General features: G+C 35.5%; 1 protein-coding gene across 1 annotated transcript in view; it reads right to left on the minus strand.

Annotated features, from left to right (window-relative positions):
- The window catches only part of HLCS (holocarboxylase synthetase), a 122366-nt gene that overhangs the window by 65599 nt on the left and 37897 nt on the right, over positions 1-18870 (minus strand). Inside the window, exon 6 of the mRNA XM_075710853.1 lies at positions 12256-12527. Within this exon, the coding sequence (XP_075566968.1) occupies positions 12256-12527 (272 nt within the window). The remainder of the gene's footprint in view (positions 1-12255; positions 12528-18870) is intronic.

Genomic DNA, 18870 nt, shown 5'->3' on the forward strand with positions numbered 1-18870 from the left:
TGTGGAATAATATCAATTAGCATTAAGTATACAACATGTTACACCTATTCTTGCAGATGTCCCAAAAATATATTTATGTCTATCTCTTCTTGTCTACTCCTAATTCTGCATAAAACACTCTGAAAAAAAAACCCGTGCTATTTCTGCAACCCATAGTTGAAAACAGTTCAATTTTAAGAGTTCATTCTTTCCTTTTGGTTTTACCTTTTTTGAACTATTTATGTTGTTAGTTAGAGAAGGCTGAAGTTGTGCTGAATTTCATACTTGATACTACTGTTTAGTCATCCTGTGAAAACCAATCTCTAGTGTAAAAAATATCTGGTTTTAGGAAGAACAGATGAAAAATAACAGAGAAGGTAGACAACGCAGCGTGCAAATTCCTGATGACACACATAAGAAATATGTGTAATTTACACATTTCAAGTCAGCTGACACTTTCATAAAAAGGGGAGATTTAGAATATTACTCACTCTTTTTAAAAGTATTTAGTCATTACAACTTACTTGTTCCAAACCATGTTTGCAACTGCAGGATTTAAAGCGGACCAATGAAGAGTTTTAAGACAAAGTATAGGAAAAGATAAATTCAACAGTTTACCAAAACAAGTTTTTTCCCAGCACATACCAGGTCAAGATCTGAGTTCCTAACTGCAATAAGATTGACTTCTCCTAATTTTTTGGTTTTTAACTTATCAGTCAGCAACTATCAGAATTATTTTAACATGAATTTACATTTTAAAAAAAGACACAAGTTCTGCAATTTCTGATTTTAATAATTGGTACTAATTAATTAAATTGTAGTAACAGTAAGTTATATCTTATCCATCTCAAACATGAAATCAAACCAAAAACTAAAAAATAAGGAAATAAAAGTTACTGACAGCAGCAAAATACTGGAAATGTGCGAGGAAAATACTGGGAATAGAAATAAACATAATATAAGCAGAAATCTTCTTTTTATTGTCCCTAAAAGATAAGCATGAATTTGCAATACTTGTCTATAACAGAGATCAAGAAATAGAATAAATTTGCCTAGAAGATTTTCATGTTTTGTATACCTAGACTTATAACTGCTTAGATAAATTACTAGATCAAATTAAGACCATTTTATAATACTATCTATGGTGCTGTGGAGGCCACGTTTGGCTGTTAAGCAAAATTATTCCTCATCTTGCTTTGTCAGAAGGGTAAAAAAAACCCTTAAGAACATGGCACGCAGTGAAATACCTATGACAATATATTCTGTAATCAATTTCTACCTCTGTGGAAATCTGAGTTAATCAAACTTCAATTCCTAGGGACAAGATTAGCATAGTCAGTTAAATGTACTGCAAAGGTGGTACTCTGTGCCTGAATGTAGTTTTCTAGGCTGAATGTTTCCATGCAGCAGACTTTTCAACTGGCAACGTCAAGAATCTTTAATCGCCATTACTTTTTAAAAGCAAGAAGCCTCTTGGGATAAGGATTCTTTCCTACTTGAGGCTTAATAGCACGCTGGTGCACAAGGGCATCTCCCATCTATTTTTTCTGTCAGCATGTTGTCTGTATTCTGATACAGAAAACATGCCCCAGAAGAAGAAATCTGCACTTAGGTTCAAAGAAAACCACGTAAACGTAACAAGTCTATGGCAGCAGAATGCTGATGCTAAGACAGAAGACAGGCAAATAAACTGGAGTCACAGTGCTCTACTGACTTTCCAACACCTTCCCGTTAAAAATTTGCCTGGCTACCACAAGAAATATCCAAGCCACTCACAGCTGCTTTTCAAAAACCTTGGTAGAAAGTGATTATTTCACTTTTCTTTTTTCAAACAGACAGATAAATTGTGATGAAAAATATTAAACATTCCACAAGCATCAATCCTTTGTAACCTGACATGGTCTACTAACTTAAAATGATTCTCTATCACATGAATTCTACATGACATCAACTACCACACAAGATTTTAAATGTGCATTAAAGCAGGTGGCCACCAGCAATTTCTTTTATATCTCACACCTGGTACCATACTCCATACAAAGTATACACGTTATCTTTCCTTAATAAATCAAGACTTGAGTGAGAACTCTTTATCTAATTTCCAGTCTTGAAAGTTAAAAGCTGTAAAATAACATTCTTTTTTTCTGCATCTGTGGACAGTATTTTAAACTATTTTCTTCTTTCAGGGAAGCCTGACAGATGGCTTATTGAGGTCATATAAGCTTTCTTCTATATTACTTCATAAACATATGATCTTGACAAAATTTCTGTTTCAGAAGCCAGTAGCACAAACAGAGCTTATTGGAGGAAAAAGGTTAAAAAAAAACCTAAGAAAATTAAAAAAAAAAAAAATTTCTCCTAGGGCTGGGATGACCATCTATATTCAACATGGAAAGAAAATGTTTTTTAGTACAAGATCAGAACTTCGTCAGAGAATTATATCCAATGCCAGTAATAAACAGTTCTAAAATGGTTTGTAAGCCTGTTTGATACCCCTGATGACACCTGCATTTACACCAGTATATTAAACAACTATTTGTTCTCAGGGCATCAAGTCCTGGTTTACTCCAGTGAAGAGTGAAATATTATTTTTAGCCACTAAAGCATTATCTGCATGTTATTCCTCCAGTGTTCATACATCTCAGTTTCACTGCAACAGTCATATTGTGCAACACACATCCTTAAAAGGAAGCTGGTTCTGTAGCAACTAGTTTGCAAGACCAAATTAGTTTCTCCTTCAAGACATATGAGAAAATCAAGTCTTACATTTAAACAAAGCAACTGATTATATGGGTGAAATATTTTAGCTGAAAGATGATGCCGCAGTATAAAAATACGTTGTTCTCTTCCACTAAGCCCACAGCCCACCTAAGTCTACCAGTAAGTTTTAGGGGCTTAGAAATGGGTGAATGAAATTCCATTTTGAAATTTTAACTGCCTATCCAAGGTTTTGAATAAAGATAGTAAATTAACGGATGGAAAGCATTACAGTCAGGTGGAATGAATTCTGAAGCTTTTCTACTGTCATGTAACATGCAATTTAATGAATTACACAATATCCAAAAAGTACAACGTAGTATGTTGTAAGCCACATTTTTAAAAGCATGAAATATAAGCAATTTGTGGGATTCTGATTAGGTATTCAAAAATTATTATGATGGTAGGAAAGACTGAACGGATGACTAAAAATAAACAAGCAAAGCAGGACATCATAATTTGCAAATTCAGTTACAGCTGTAAGCAAAATTACTATTTAGCCTCAACAAAATAAAATGCTCCGCTTTCCTCATACTCCCCAATTTTCAAGCAAGAAAAATTAGAAACGGAACCACCACATGCTTAAGTGGAGTTATTACTAGCCTTTATGACTTCAGAAGAAATCAAACCCAAACGCTATGTAAATTATCTTTCAGTAGACAATTTGCCATTTGAGCAAGGGAGTATTGGGCTTTTGATCAGTAATTGGTTTGCTAAGCACTCTGACAACATGTAGATTTTTCCCCAATTAACACTGCAATCTTCTTACATCCCACTTATTTTACATTAAGCTTAACATATTTGCTAAAGAAATATTCAGTAAATACAGATAAGATTTGTTTCCCTTGAATACTGTATTTTTATTTCCTCTTTCCTATGTCTCAGCCTCCATCTCCCTGCTTTTTTTTCTCCTCTTGTTTTCTCTTCAGTGTGCCTTTTCATCCTCCTCTGTGAATGGGCAAACTGATGATCCATTCAAACATAGATCAAATGAAAAATGTCTATAGGACAGTTTATAGTTGTATTCTGCAAACACTTAATGTAATATGCCATAAAAGCTTTGTGTTTGGAAAGAATCCTTTAAAATACTTTTGGGTTTTTTGTGTAAGATAATATCATCAGTAAAAATAGTGTCAGTTCAAGTTTACAAAAAACATTTGGAAGTTCATCCACGTTTAACAGTCAAGCAACAAGAACAATGCCAGTAAATTCTTTTGAAAGCAACATGAGGTACAGCATTTTATAGCAATCCTGGGGATCACAAAACTGCAGTGGGGGAACCTCACTTTTTTTTACACACCATTCTACAGGCCATGACATTTTAGCCTAAATGATATGAGGTGTGATAAATGCAAGCCTTCGTTTGAATACAAACAGATTCTTAAAATATTTTAACTAGGAGTATAAGTGAAAATAAATTAGGCCAGTGGGATTTAGGTAAAGAATTCAGATTCTGTGGGATTTTCTTAGTTAAATGCTTAAGGTAGAAATCACAGAAGCTTTGAAAGTTTATGGCCATGGAAATGATTAGGGAATTATTCTGAAATTAAATCACTATCTTCTGACTGGCAGCATAAGAACAAACACAAATCAGTGTATTTATTCTTAACAACAGAGAAGAGGTGCTGTCTAAACTTCCCTAAACAGCCATGCTGCAAGTTTCTTAGCTCCTACCTTAGCTCCCATACTGTTGTAAATCCAACCCCTTTTTCTTCTTTTTTTCTAACAAGGGCAAAGAGATGGAGATGTGCAAAATGAAAACCAAAAGCCATAATCTACCTTTCAGTTTCTAAGATATCTGATTATGCTCTTCTCCCTGTGTAGTCAGAATGAGAAACTGGCATCTCCAGAGAATAATTCAGACTTTGTGCAACTGCACTTAGCTGTAGTTCAGCATTCAGATCTTTATTGTAGTTACAAATAAAAGTAGTTAAAGTCAAAACCTAGCACGCAGCATGTTTGTCTCCATGGCTGACAACAGTGATTCTTCGTATCAGCTTCCTGAAACTATCAGACAAAAATTACTCTGTAGATGTAATTCCAAGGCTGAGGTAGGCCGTACGCCATCACTTAAAACAAGTGCAATGGCCACAGGAGTTGCCAAAGCAACACATAGTGGGCTCCACTTCTCTAGAATTCCCATTCTCTGAAAAAATAGGGAGTCTATTTGGAACTTGCATGTGTTGAATATCTCCAGCACATCTTCAAAGGTCAAGTGTAAGAAACATGTGCTGTGCCCAGCCAAGTGGATTCTTTACTAGTCCGAAACTGGGGCTTCCTCAGCCACACATAATGTGGGCAGACCGTTAATCAAACACATTATTAAGTCACTTAGATACCCAACTGCTATTTTGTTTTCTTTGAATGCAACATCTTATTCTTTTACTAGTCTGATGATTCTAACAATTACAATAAAAAAGTATGGGGGAGAAATGCAGATCCATGACTTGTCCAAGCCCCAAGCTACTCAATAAGGTTAATTAGGGAGGCGGGGAGGTTGTTTCATATGACCACATTATCAACATATCTAGTCTTGCTGTACCTTACCCTCCCCTTTTTAAGTCAATGGGTCATGTCCTAGACTAACTTATGCCTGTCTTTGAATTTTTCAACTTATTACCTTAAGCACACGACTTCATTAGAGGTTATATTCTGATCTGACCTCGGACCGGTGGCATTAATGTGGCAGGCTTCCCAGTGCACAGAAACCTGTTTGATGAACACAAGGATAGCCCTACCTGATACGTGTTTGCACTGACACTACAGAACTGACACAGTTATACTTAAAAATATGCTACAGAACAATGAATGAAAAAGCATGAAAACATCTTTCTCAATGAGGTGCAAACATTAATCTGTAAGTGCTTCTGGGTAGTTTAAGCTTAAGCAACATTTAATGTTACTAAGTAGAAGTTAAAATTCAAAGGCAGAATTGACGGTCATGGAGTTAGCAAACGATTAGCAATAATATACATGTAATATGTTGTAATTAATATTATAAATATATATAACATTATATTATATATATAAAATTGCGATATGATGTATTCTATTACATATATACTTTCAAGTTAATCCTCTGCTTCAAAAGTGATGATTTATAACTTTAGAGTTCAATTTTTTCATCTTAATACCGAAAGTCTGTTTTAAAATGTGTGCATGAAAACAGCACCGTGTAAAACAAAACAGTAAAATGTTACTGAAACCCTTCCATTTCCATCCTTTAGCTCTCATTTTAACTGTGCAGTCTTACGGGGCTTCCTCTCATATTTAACGAATGATGAGTGCTCCAAGACTACATGTGTATTTATACGACAATGCAAATTGTTCAGGAACTTCCAGCAGCAGGGTAATACAATATACTATAAGAGTTCAACGTGGGTTAATTGCTCTGCAAAACGGGTATCTTTTTTTTATGACTCAACCCCCTCTGGGAATGCCAAACCTCCCCCTGCACTGACAGAAACCGTGCAAGTGGGGGGCCCACTTCACTAACAGGAAGAAAATCTACTGATTTTACATAACAAAAAAGTAGAGAAGAACATATTTTGCCTTCAATTCCATGAAAAATCAGACACACAAGGTGCGTGACAGGAAAATAGGGACCTAATTGTTTAGCGCCCTCAAGAACTGTTCACAACAGGTGGAAAGAAAGGCACGGAAAATTGACGCAAAGGAGATGACAAATCCTGATACAGAAATCTTTCAGCAAGCATGTAATGAAAAATGGTATTGCAGAGAAGAGTCTGGGAATGGCATAGAACCAAATCAGTGCCAAAAACTTCCGAATTCCTCCCTTTCTACAGGCGAGAAAGGGAACAGACTCTTGGCTGTATTACAAAAATTCCTGCTCGATCTTCTGCTATCAAGCTGAAGGACAGATTTCTCTAACACTGGATGATGCAAAACAGTACCAATAAGTGAACAGAAGAATAAAGTATGAAATATTATACATCTAAAACTAAATTAGCAAAAATTACTGTTGAAATTAATTTGATTTGATTTAAGGGAAACAAACATATGCTGTTATTTGAGCTAAACTTTATCACCAAATGAAGGCACAAAATATTGAACATAAAAAAAACCCTTGAGGAAAACAAGCACGGAAGCAGCTATTCCAGTGCACTAACTTTCTTTATTTGAGAATAAAAAGCCCTTCAACCTATAAATAAAAAAAAAAAAAGGGAAGTTTAAAAGTTAGTACCCCCAATGATGTAAAGAACAAAGGAAGACAGTACTACATCAAGGCTAAGTTAAATGAGAGGGATGTAGATTAGAAACATAAAATGCCTTAAAGAGCAGGTCTATTGCCACTAGTATCTAACTTTAGTTTTTAGGAGACATTTATCAAGCAAAGCATTCCTGTCCCACACTACAGTTTAACAGACAAACAAAACCAAGGGATCTAAGCTTTTAAAAGCAATATGAACTATTGTGAGAGCTCTCTGCACAAAGAAGTACTTGTTATCCAAACTGATAACATATTTTTGGTTATGTATCTGTAGAAAGGATTATGTATAAAATGCATACAGCATTTAAATGCAACTGACCAATTTATCAGCACACATTTTTTTAAACATTCAACAGCAATGCCTATTTCCTGAGACAAAGGCATCCTTCTTGCCCACCATGGTATTTTCCAGCTCTCCAACATGCATTCTTGAGGGAGAAGGGTGTAGGGGGTTAATTTTTACAAACTGTTAATGTTGGTGATAAAACATTTATTTATAGCAGACTATTAATGTACTAGGATAGTCTCACCATGCCAAAAGAGAAAGGTTACTCTTTGAAGACTTTGTACTCCAACCACCTCCAACATCTTCAAGAGAGGAAACCACAAGGCTAGTGACGCAGCTTGCAGTTGGTTTTGACTATTACAGCAAAACGGCTTCCTCCACCCACCTGAGCCTAGATTATGAAACATGGCTAGCTAAAATAATATTAGAAGTAGTAAACAATTTTCATAGCTTTTAAGAAAATGATCGATCAAGCTGAGTCAATAGTTGTAAGAAGAATAATTCTGGCTTGCAGTTACAGTCCTAGTGGAATTCTGAGGCAAGTATCTGAGAGGCGAGGCTTTAAACAGGTACGTGTAATGATGGAATGAAAACAAGCACAGTGACTGTATGGCATATTTTGCAAAGCTTACGTTAATAACAAGTTTCTATCTTCACACCACATTTCAACCCATTCCCCACAACTTATCTGATTTTAATTTGTTTTTAGAAAATATGATTTAAAAAGAGAATAAGGGAGATCACCAAGGTGCATGGAATGACTAAACGCGAGGCCACTGCATTTACATAGAGTAAAACATCACAAGGATTTGGAAAAAATAAAATCACGAAGTACAAAATAGTTTGTCAATCTCAACTTGTTTGCTTGTGCCTCTGAAGTGCCATTCCAATCTCCTTCAACTATACACTACTCTTACTTTTCACTAACTCATACCTGCATTAGCAGCACGCATATCTGAATACAGCTGAAACAAGAGTTTTAAAATAAAATGAGTCCTAATGGTCACTTTCCAAAATTAGAGTTGTAGTACAATTTTTAAAAATTCAAAAATATGAATCTAGAAAAGCATAAAGAAAAACTAAAAGGGCACCAACACTGTAAAGGATTTTCTTCTTCCAAAGCTTTTAACTGAAAATTGTTTATTCTAACCTGACATTTTATTTAAATATCCCATTCAGCAATTACAAAAGCAACTTCATCCCACATTTTATTTCCAGTAAAATTCACCATTTTGTGCCAAATGCTTCCTAACAACGGCACTTTGTGCTTCTTAAATATTGGGGAAAAGGGATCCACAATGGCATTTCATATAGAATATATCACATGCTGGCTTAATCACATATAAATCAAATCTTCTGCCAACTAAAACATTAGAACAGGATATAAGGTGCCAGTAAAGAATAAAATTGAAATGTATATCTAACTAATTTATTTTTTAATGAAATGCTTGTGAAACCGTTCCAGCCAGAGTGTGCTAGAAATTTTCTTTATCACTCTCAAGTCTTCTGAGTCTAATAAGTATATCTCTACAATGTAACACTTGTATCACTGTACCATATGCATCCTCAAAAATAATGTTTTCATCTTAAACGATGTAATCCCAGGCATGCTCTGAGGAGAGGAGACTGAGAAAGTGGAACTACTTCTGGCAAGGTTAGCCTGTTCAGGTGGCATTAGGATAAATACCTTTGAGGACAAGGTTTCTGAAATGAAACTTACAGAAGGAATTTCCTTCTAGAGAAAAAACAAGGCAGCTTCTAATCTTTGGTAAGGATTTTAAATTTTAGTTTAAGAAATATAAATGGAAATGCTTTTAAAAATAGTCTCAGATGATTCAAATAAGGCTTTTAACATGGAAATATAAAAGCAATATTGATAATTTAAAAGTATATGACATTTAAACAAATCTTTATTTTAGAATTAAACTAATGCCATTTAATTTTACATACCTACAGGTGAATTCACACTTCATTTGTTACCTTAGGACACATAAATGTACACCACTGATAATACAGTGTGTATGTTAATACGCAAACCGCCAAGACCTGCCATCTGGAGAGCTAATGAACAATCAAGGGATCCCAAATTAAACTACAGAATTTTCCCTTAGAATCTTTGGGACAACACTGTCAAGTTCAATCTATTCACTTAGCCTCCAGAATCAATTTTTCAAACTTTATGACAGGTCTAATAGTTTCCACCTGTTTCTCTTGCTTGACTTTTGACTGGCACGTTACCAGCCAGGGTGGAAATGCAGACAAAGACCCCTATTAGGCTCCGGCTGTTTCTCTACTGTGAGGTCGCTCAGCCATTAAATTAGTTCCAGCCCACTTTCTCCTTCCATGTCTTAATTTTTTGGGGGTATGAAGGTTTGGGGAAGTGGAAAGGAAGAGAGACAGAAGTTTGATACCCAGTTGGTGGGAAAGGTATAAGAAAATCTAAAGTCATGAAAGTTAAATGCTAAATTTATTTATAATTTACTAACTAAATTTACTACTGATCACACTAATTAAGTTCTTGAGGTGTCTGTATCATATATTCAATCACCACAAACTTGGTAAAATTTGAGAGACCTAGGAGATTCTATCATGTAAAATGCGCTTATTGCAATATGTGATTACATAAACATGATATCACACTTTTTTTCTGGGAATCACGAATATATCAATAGGTACCTATTTTTTGTTCAAGCAAAGAAATTCTTTTTTCCTGAGATATGTTTTCCTGTCATTCAGAATCGGTAATTAGAAAAAATTGTCATACACATATCCTAAGAAATTTATATTGGTTCATTTGGAAGTACCTTGAAAACCTTTTTCTTCAATAAAAATTACTTAATGGGTATTTGCATCAATTTCTAGTGATTTATGAAATGTTATCATCTGTGAAGTCTCAATGTACTTTGCTGAATTCAAATCACACGGACTACATTATTTTATTATCCATGACAAAGTATTTACAATAACACCAACCATAATACTTGACAAAGATTTTAATTTATTAAAACAAAGGTCTTTCTATAAGATAAATTTAGTTGTTCAAATTATAATCTTACTAGGATCATCTTCCCAGTATAAGCTACTTAGAGCCAGGACTTCTAGTTTGCATCTTACCTGAAAACCGACTACTTCAGCTGTATCACGACGGGGAAAATCCTGAAGACCTACACCTGTAGACACTTCATTACGTTTGGGCTACTTAATGTAAAAAAGCAACCTGAGTGCTGACCACTCTGCTGGTATAGCACTTTAAAGATAAGAGAGTAAAGGTTCCACAGTCACTGAAAAACCAAGACCACTTCTCTTAGCTCTCTTGCCTTTCTTGATAATATAATCATATATAAAGTGGCCAGACACGATTCCATTCAGCTTGTGATATCTAAATAAATTCACAGAACTCTGAATTATATACTTCATCTTACTCAGATGTGTGAATAATGTTACCAAGAACCACCACCAAAAACAACTGTCAGAGAAGAAAGGTTTTGACCTATTAAATTATCACTTTGTCAGTTTCTTCACAATACTTCTGCTTTCAATCCAGTGGGCTGAACATGCTGTAAATACTAAAAATTAAGAAGCAAATGCTACAAATTCTTCTATAATATAACTCTTTTCTTTGTGGCCCCTTACTGAACTAGCATGTCTGTCTATGTCCAAAAGCCATTGCAAAATCAGTTGCAGGACGAGGATGTAGATCTGGAGGAAGGGGAGTGGCAAAATTAGATAGCAACGTGTTTTTTAATGTGTGTGCACATGAGTACATATGCACACACGGATAATAGTTTGGAATTAAAAGAAATTTGTATTTGATTCCAACTGTCTCTAAATTGCAATATTTTAGCACAAATTATAATTTGTAAATTCTATCACAATGTCAACTGTAAGACTACAAACTGATTTACTTTAATACTTTTATAATGCATCCCCCTTCACAGATTTTGTGTGCATATATTCTAAAACAAATCACCTTTATTACCTGCAAGAAGGCATTCTGTAACTTATACTGGTCTCACAATTTAGGCTCTCTAGCTGAGAACTAAAGCTGTTATTGCTGGTTAACTAATCAGTTCCAATAACATTCAAGATTATTTAACTGATGATATTGATTTAAAAAAATCCAGAACAAACTTCCTGAGGTTATTTTCAACCTTAAAATTCAACTGCAATTTCTGCAGATAAATTAACACTGATACTCAAAAGTAGCTGTCAAGAAAAGTTATAGCTGCAGGTAGAAACACACATAGAAAAATCTGTCCTGAAGAGCAACAACTTCCCAAAGACAGTTTTTTCCACCAGACTATTTCATGAAACATAACAGTATAGTCCTTGTACATAGACTCCAACCTAAGATTTAGTAACTGTGATTTTCATATCGCTTAATCCCATTCAAAACTCTAATGAACTACCTTCTCAAAGGTATCCCACAACTCATTCACAAGGGTCATCTATGCGATGATGAAAGAATGTCTAGCATAACCCCAACTGATGTTTAAAAAAACCCAACAAACCACTAAAGAGCATTTTAGTGAAATATTCAGTAAAAGGAATGAGAGAAAACAGTAATGTTAAAATTAAGGCCACAGTCTACTTGGTACCACTTTTGTCAAATAACTAGCTTAGAAAATAACTTGTACTAGAAAATGCATATAATCTCCTAAATACACATATTTAATACCTTAAACTTTCCTCTGGTAATGTTCATGCTTTGCAAGAGGAATAACAATTAAACTCCACTGCCAAGTAAAAAGTTGTCACACTCAGATTTCCCCAACCTTTATGGCTTAGTATTTTATACATTATCAATTAATATTCTGTGAACACAAAGATCTCTACTTTGTGTCCTATCTAGAAGATAATCAGCTTTTTTTTTAATTTGGCTAGCTTGTAGGCAACAAATAAACCAAAGAGAAAAAAGTTTCTTTCTAAACATTGTGTGTTACTATAATTGTGAATTCCAGATCAGAAAGCTTATTCAGTATGGTCTAGAACACTATCTTACCCATCTAGAAGATTCATTGTTGTTGTGGTAACTTCAGTAAAAAGAATAATCTTTCCAAGCTTCTTTGTTTGAAGATTCTGTTGATATGTCTTCAGGCTGAAATGTTCTGATGAGAAGCTTCCCATCTCAGTGATGACTTGCATGAGAGATGGAGTTATCTCCATTTTTGATTCACAGGATGAAACAAATTTAAGAGACACCTTGCTGGATGCTCTTAATCCTTCAGCATCCACATTTCCCTCAAGCCATTTCAGAAAAGCAAGATGGATTTCCTGTGGGCAAGGGAAATAAAATAAAGCATCGAAATACGGACCACTACATGAAGACATACATTCTTCCGAGAACATTTTCATTCAAGCACTCATCTTCTACTTCAAAATAGGAAAATTATCTCAATTTCCTCTTCAAAGATCAACTTCTGCTGCTTGTTCTAGTCCAGCCTGGCCTGACTACTTGGTACTCTCTACCTAGACTTGAGGCCATGCTCCTTTGCAGATAATTAGGCTTAATCTTTCCCTATAACAGGGTTTGTAGTGGTTCTCCTAGATACCAAAGCACAGAGTGTACACATTCATCTGTATTATGCAGTTTTTTCAACATGCTGAGTTTCTTTGCTGGAAGCCCTTTAGTCCATCACTAAGATTCGATTTGAAGGATAAAGCAACAGCTAAGAAAAACATTTACTGATTTCTCAGCTGAATAACTGCTAAAAGGGCTCATACCTTCAGCTAACGGAAGCTTCGCTACTATTACCTTAAATATAGACAAAAGTGGCTGTTAATTAGCTAGCTGAAAGAGAAGCATGTAACTCAGGAATGCACACAACTTAGAAAATTCTATATATTTCAGTATATGAAATGCAGTTGTATGTATGCTCTGCTGTCCTTGTCCCAGCCAGCGGCACAGCTTCTACACATTTCTGTGTAAAAGATTTAAAATGTGAAATATACATGTACATACATATATCATTTTATGTATCTTTATATCTGGTTTATATTATATACCAAAACTTCCGATTTTTCTCTCCTTTATTTTAGGTTATTTAGAAATACATTTTTTTTTAATGTGAAACAGAGATGAATTACTGGGATTATTACCTGTCTGGTGACACCCTGAACAACTGTTACACATCCATAGAACTCTTTCTGGAGATATCTAATTCTATTTTGAGAGATTTGATAGGAAACCTTTGCCATGTCTTTAGAAACACTAAGTTAACAGCCCACGAACACAGATACTGGGACTTCTTTTTGCTAAGTGTGTAGCTTAGGTTTTGAAGAGCTCTCCTGGAGACAAAGCGGTCTTTTATATGATATATGAAACCACAAAAATTGTGTATTCTATTTTACTGAAAATAAGGTACTAGTGATTCTTGCCCTCAAATTTTTGGAGGAAGACATTTGACTTTCAAATAAAAAACTTCTAAACAAATATATGCCTCTCCTTCCCATTACTGCCATATCTGGGAACCAGAATACAAGTGTTTCCTATGTGAGTGCTGAAGACAGGACTAAGCTCTCTTGCCCTTGAACAAGATGTCCCTGAGCTCCAGCCCAACTCTTTAAAACTCATAAACTGCAATTCAGAGTAAACTTCCTATAAATAGTTATCTATCCAAGGAATTATTCCAATTTTCCAAATCCCATTGTTATATCTTAAGAAGGAATGAGAAAAGTGGTCCTGTTCCTAACACCTTTCTATAGATTTTCCATCCCCAGAAACTACACATTAACAAGTTTCACATGGACACTGCTTCTTCTGTGACGTTCTTTGTATGCTGAATGTTAGCAGACTTACTGGTTTGCAGCCCTGTAGTATGGGTAGCAGAGCATAACACAAAGAAAGGAACAGTCTCTCTCCAAATGCAACCAGGCACTAGCTTCTAAGCCCCAGGATGACCTAAGTAGCTAAATTTTAGTTATAGAGAAATTACTTCTCACTTCTTGGTTTTCTAAAGCTCCATCTGAACTCTTTCCATCTAACTTCTTGGATAAAATATGCTTTAAATATTTTCTTCCCTTTTTTTTTTTTTTGCATATGGATCGTAAACAATGATGCGGCATTAAAGGTTTTATGAGCATTTCTTTGACTTGATCTGCATAAAGCATGTGTATCTTCGCTTAGTGTAGAATCATAGCTTTAACAGACTGCTGCTGAATTCTTTACACACTATCCTACTTGTTTTACACACACACACACACACAGAGTAACTTATTAGCTGTAACTGATATTTAGAAAAATTATAGCTTTCATTCTTGTGAGGGAGTATATGGAAACTGTGCTTAATCAGAAAGTGCATTTTCCTATTGCTTTCCAAACACAGAAATTCACTTAGCATAATTGAGCATGCAAGTCCTAGACACAAAAATGTAATTTTAACTCACACACAGACAGGTTTACAGACTTACAGAAACAGACATTAAGTTAAAAAATAAAGGTGCATAAAGTACTATTACATTCTAAACAAACAATGAAAGTGGTCCATACTATGCATCAGAAAGTCTGGTGTACTTTTGCCACAGCATACTTTCTGAAAAGACTGAAATAGCATATATTTATGTGTGATGTTATGTTATTACAAATATGCCACACAATTCCTACCATTTATCCCCTCGAGTATGTTCTTTCAGGTGATTTTTTTTTCCCCATAGGTTTTGGGTTTACTTCTTGATTTAATTTTCTTGTTTCTAACGCATACTGAACCATTTAAGAATTGTTACATGTGTATAATGATGAAGCTAATTTTTCCCATAATGCACACGTTTATTGAGCTGATCAAAAATTTAAACATGAGTAATACATAATCAAGAACAGCATTTGATTTTTTAAAATTCCTAAAAAATGTTTTTACATTTTTACCACAGCAAAGTTTCAAGTGCTGTCCAAGCACACTCTAGAAAAATGAACTTTCACTGCAAGAACCTCCTTCATACAAAGTTACAGAAACCGGGATGCTGAACCAATGCATTTTGGTCCTCACAATTATACTGGCACACAGAGAAGTACATTTCTGTATAATGAAATAAACATATTGCATTGGGTCTGGCTGAGATGGAGTTAATTTTCCCCATAGCAGCCCTCATAGTGCTGTGCTTTGTATTGGTAGCTAGAGAAGTGTTGATAACACACCAGTGTTTCGGCTACTGCTGAGCAGTGCTACACAGCATCAGGGCTATCACTCCACCATTCCCCCCTCACCAGTAGGCTGGGGTGGGCAAGATCTTGGGAGGGGACACAGCCAGAACAGCTGACCCAAACTGACCAAAGGGATATTCCATACCATTTTATGTCTGCTCAGCAATAAAAGCTAAGAGAAGGGGTGGGGGGCGTTCATTATTACAATGTTTGTCTTCCGGAGCAACTGCTACACATTCTGATGCCCCACTTCCCAGAAAGTGGCTGCACATCGCCTGCTGATGGGAAGCAGAGAATAAATCTTTTGTTTTCCTTTGCTTCCGGGCACAGCCTTTCCTTTTGCTTTATTAAACTGCCTTTACCTTGACCCACGAGTTTTTTTCCATCTTGTTTTCTCCCGCCCCCGCTGAGGAGGGGAGCAATAGAGTAGCTTGGTGGGCACCTGGCATCCAGCCAAGATCAACCCACCACATACATACAAGAAGTCAGGGTTAACCTCTGCTTCAACTCTGTTTGAAAGGAATATAATCACGTCAGAACCTGAACTGTGCAATTTGTTGCTAAGTTCAGGATCCAGCTTTGAATTCAAAACCTCTCCCCAGCTGCGTCCGCCGTTCTGCAGCAACCTCTGGTGGCCATTTAAATGCAAAAGTGTTGGTTCAGGAACTGTCTGGCCTTCCACACCTCTGGGACCAGACCAGGTGTGTCAGGCAAGGCGCACAACACAAGGTAAGGGAATACCCAAACTCCCGGCCACTGCTTACCCTGACCGTTAGCAAAATCCTAAGACATGCGGGTACAAGCTTTAAATGAGCATGCAATCAAAAAAGCTGTAGCTGTTACATACTCAGGCACCAACAACAATATCTGCAGCTACTTAACGCATAGAATCATACTAAAATCTGTATTATGCATATTATCAGTAACATACTTGGTAAATATAGTAACTACCCTTGTTTTAGGGTGGCATAAATATATTCTGACGTTCGTATTCATCATTACTGCATCAGTTTTGGATAGGAGAACTGAAGTCAAGCCAAATCTAATTTCTGATAAAACTCTTCATTTTTCCAAAACACATTTTACATGGACATTCTCTAAAGCAAAGATGTTGCCTTCTCTCTTAAAGAAAGAATGAAATTTGACATGTCAACCAAACAACTTGGTGGCAAGAGAGCTAATCAGCTTTTCACAGTTAAAATAATCAACTACAAATTTAATATTTATAATGAGAAAAAATTTCTACTCATATTTTAAAGGGTAAAAGCACAATATATTTTCAATGCATTGTAAAAAACAATTACCAAAAGCAGAAAAGGACTATACCAACAGGAACTACCCACCACTTCTCACTAACAAATTCTCCCCCAGCACTCCAAAGCACAACTTAAATCCTCCAGGACAGAAGCATGACGAGAGATGACATTTCGAAGCAGTGACAGCCTCACTGATCTGGTCAGAGACAAAGAGATAAACCAGCAGAATTTTGACTGTCAGACTGAAAGTGTCATTAAATGAAAAGTTGTTCTGAGCGAGTAGGCAGATATAGTGGCTGTTAATTCACAAATTCATAGAAATAGTTAAGCAACTGCATTCTCTCAGCTCCTCTACTGATCAGCACAAAGTTTTATTAGGGGTCACTGTATCAAGGATTGGAAGTCTGACATTGCAAGTTGTTGAACGAAAGTTTAAATGGTAATTGTAATGTAAAGAAGGAAGAGTAAAAACCGTATTTTGTTTATGATTTAACATCTGCTTTCTATGATTTTAAGACTTTGGTCAGGTGTGTGAAGAAGCTGCTTTGTAACAGAAGTTTTCTTTTGCTGTTTAAAATTCTTCTTATTTTCGTAATCAGTAGTTTCACTTTTTCCTAATACTTACTTAGCGGTTGAGATTGAACAAAAAGGAGAAAAGACGGAGACATAAGAGACAAAAACCAGCTGCATACGGACCCTTCTCTGTTGTAGTATAAAATAACAGAAAATTACAGCTCCTGATGGAGAAGATTTTATTTGCACCTGGGCTCTATCAACCAATGAGACTTACGCACAAAGCACATAAACTTTCAGTTATAATGGTTCAAAATAATCCCAAATACAAGACTTTATTCTTACATTCTGTTTATATATATAGAATTTTGATGTATTTTCTGGTTTTTCTATGTATGTTCATATACACACACAGATATATGCATGCATCTCTCTCATTGGACATATTTGGGAGCTGCTCTTTTCTACCAAACTCTGTGACGATAGATCTTAAACTCTGTATCAATGGAATTCTCTGTTAAGACAAAATTCACTCACAGCCTAAATTCATTTGGTTTCTATTAAAAACATGGAGGTAAAACTAAATGAAAGCTAAAAATATAATGCCATAAACCAAACCAACATCATACATCAGTCAGACCTCTCCTTTCTTGGGAGGAAAACCGAGACAATTTTAACTACTGATGCTCTAACCGATGACTCAATATTGCGACTATAATATAACACAACACTCTTATTTTAGATGTTGCTTGCTGAGCAAGTGAGGCCAAGTGTTCACTTTCTGGATACATAGCTAGAATACAATTTAACAATTTTTCTTCTTCCTTTGCATAAAATGTAATCATTTCCAATGAACTGCCTCTATTTTTGCTTCACTATACTTTAAAAAAGTCTGCAGTTGATATATTGATTCATATATTATCCGTTGAGGTACTGATTAAATCACATACACATATATGTTTATTAACTGCAAACAAGTGAAGATTACACAGGCGTAACGTACCAGTCTTTTAGAAGAACACATGAATAGCCCATTTGGAGCATAACCACATTTATAGACATCACACCTTCAATATGGCTAACCTGCTTTTTTTTCCTGAATTGGCTGTTTTCAAATCAAGTATTATTCAGTTCAGGTATGATCTTAAATGTACAGCATTCATATGAATTCTATAATAGCACTGATGGAAAAGAACACATTTAATAAAGAGTGCACAGCATTTGGAATCTGATTTCAACTTTAGAATATAAAAATACACACACATATATACATAAACTCAAAAAAATATATTCTCCTTGTATTATACAGCTTTGCTCAACAACGCTACAAGTTTAAAGGTGTTAAATTAGCCACTGGAGAGCTTCCATAGCATCTCTTGAATCCAATAGAAACAAACTGAAGTCCAATGTGGTAGTAAGCAGTAGGCTGGCGCCAGCAAAAAACACATCTACAGTGGCAACTCCAGCCCTGAATGCTAGCGACTTAGGAGGCCAGCAGCAGGAAAAGTCAGCTATTAGCACAAGAGGGCAAGGTTTTGGCAGACATTTCTGACTAATGAGGCACACAAAATGCTTTTCTGATGCTGCCTGTGTTTGTACTTCCTGTAATAATACCATACTTTGAGATCTGAAGCAGATGACAGTTTCATAACACAACCACAGCCCCATTTTAAAATCATGTTCATACTCAGTCAACATAGAAAAATGCTAA

Source organism: Pelecanus crispus, chromosome 1 (genome assembly GCF_030463565.1).
Source record: "Pelecanus crispus isolate bPelCri1 chromosome 1, bPelCri1.pri, whole genome shotgun sequence".
In the NCBI taxonomy this organism is placed as follows: domain Eukaryota; kingdom Metazoa; phylum Chordata; class Aves; order Pelecaniformes; family Pelecanidae; genus Pelecanus; species Pelecanus crispus.